The following is a 2,207-nucleotide window of genomic DNA, read 5'->3' on the forward strand; positions in this document are numbered from 1 at the left end:
AAACAGTATTTTCAAATAGTTGTGTTTTTTTTTCTTTCTCGTATTGAACTCATTAAAAATAAAATAGCTTTCTAAAGCCAAACAGTTTCCTCCTGACCAGTTAAAAGTTATCTCTGCTTCATGGTGCATATTCAATTAAGATTTAACATTAGCACAGTGAGTATAATTTTTTTAAGAATCTTTTTATTACAGAAATTGTAAACTATACAAAGTAAACAGAATATTATAATTAATTTCCAGGCACCCATGACGACTTCAACAATTATCAACATTACAGCATTCTTGTATTTTCCACACTTGTATTCACTATGCAATCTAATCATCTGTATTATTATTACTATTTTCCTTTTTGTTATTATCATTCAGAAGTTTTGATGTAAAATTGATGTACCTTGAAATGTGCAAATCTTAGCTGTACCATTTTGACAAATTGACAAAACAATGTCACCACATCCCTAACGCAACAAAATATTTCCATCTCCCCAGAAATTGCCTCATGTCTCTCCCCATTCTTCCATCTTTATATCCATCAAAGGTAAGCAGGGTTCTGATTTTTTGACATTAAATTAGATGTACATGTTCTGAAACTATACAAACAAAATAATACAATACGTACTCTTTTGTGTCCTGATTATTTTCCTTCACAAATATGTATCACTAATTTTAATATGACCAGAAACTTAAACCTCCCCAAGACTCTTTTACATATTCCCAGAAACAAATGTCACTGAATTGAGTATTCAAGGATTCAGCACACAGTCATCACCAGGACAAAGCCTGTGTTCTATGCCTCCTCCCACAATTTTATTTCAGAGTAATGCCATTTCCTATTCTCAGGGAAATATATAAAACTGGTTTTTTTTCTTCATCTACAAAATGTTAAAGCTCATTAACAAGCAATAATAAGCCATGGAATTTTTCATATTTGCAAAGCTAATATTCAGGTAATAAAGCCTGATCTAAGTGCCTGTGCTGTCAGGGTATCTTCGGTCTCCATTAGAACTCACCCCTCTTCGTGGATAGTGTAAGAACAACGCTGTTGCGAATTTCTTTGATTTTTATACTATAGACAATGGGGTTGACCACAGGAGGAAAGAAGAGGTAAGCATTGGCCGTGACAGTCTGGAAAAGTGGAGGTAAATGCCGTCCAAAGCGGTGCATCAGGGAGAGGCTGATCATGGGCACATAGTACACAAGCACAGCACATATGTGCGACACACATGTGTTGAGTGCCCACCACCGCCCTGCTCCAGAAGCTATTTCCAGTACTGTATGAAGAATCAGCGCATAAGAAACCACAATGAACAATAAGTCCAGTCCAAATGTGAAGGTAATGACAAATAGAGCCAGGATGCTACTGGGGCGTGTGTCTCCACAGGGCAATTTGATCAGATCTGAGTGGAGGCAATAAGAGTGTGTGAGGGTATTGTGGCCACAGAAAGGCAGACGCCTCAGGAGAAAGAGCAGTGGGAGCATAAACATTACACTGCGCAAGGCAATGGCGGCACCCATCCCAGAAATGCAGGCAATTGTCAGGATGGTTGTGTAGCGCAGTGGGCTGTAGATGGCCACAAAGCGGTCCACTGACATTGCCAGAAGGACACCTGACTCCATAAGAGTGAAAGAGTGCATAGAAAACATCTGGAGCAGACAACCACCAAAACTGACATCGTTAATGCCAAAGAGGAATATGCTTAACACAGTGGGCATGGTGGAAGCAGAGACACCAAGTTCAACAAAGGCCGGCATGGCCAGAAAATAGTACATGGGTTGGTGCAAGGAAGAGTCAATTCGGATGATGTGAAGAATGATGCCATTTCCCGGAAAGATGATGGTGTATATCAGGCAGAAGGGGATGGATATCCACATAATGTTCTGCCTCCAGTCCCGGGATGCCAACGAGAGTGAATGTTGTAGGTGTGAATGTTATGGAACTATTGAAAACGTCATGGTGATACTTCCTCTGAAGATATTGAGAAGCACATGGAGACTGGAATATATAAGTTTCTACTCAGTTATTGCACATCAAGTTCTGAGCTAACAGTCATATCTAAGACATTTCCTCAGAAAAAGGGATAAAAAATTTATTTCTGAAACAAGGGCACAGGTAAGCCACAGTGAGTGGAAGAGAAACCTAATGGGCTGTGCAGAAAAGTATTCCTACATAGCCTATATGCCAGATAAGGCATTAATAGAAATCTCAAGTT

General features: G+C 39.3%; 1 protein-coding gene across 1 annotated transcript; it reads right to left on the reverse strand.

Annotated features, from left to right (window-relative positions):
* Positions 1-996: 996 nt before the first annotated feature.
* On the reverse strand, positions 997-1,912 carry LOC101126576 (olfactory receptor 51I2-like). Its single transcript, XM_031007631.2, has one exon. The coding sequence runs from the start codon at positions 1,867-1,869 to the stop codon at positions 997-999; it is 873 nt and encodes a 290-aa protein (XP_030863491.2). The 5' UTR covers positions 1,870-1,912.
* Between the last annotated feature and the right edge of the window lie 295 nt (positions 1,913-2,207).

Source organism: Gorilla gorilla, chromosome 9, assembly GCF_029281585.2.
Source record: "Gorilla gorilla gorilla isolate KB3781 chromosome 9, NHGRI_mGorGor1-v2.1_pri, whole genome shotgun sequence".
NCBI lineage: Eukaryota > Metazoa > Chordata > Mammalia > Primates > Hominidae > Gorilla > Gorilla gorilla.

Excerpts from the sequence above, each read along its gene's own strand:
- LOC101126576 (XM_031007631.2), bottom strand. The coding sequence starts at position 1,869 with ATGTGGATATCCATCCCCTTCTGCCTGATATACACCATCATCTTTCCG.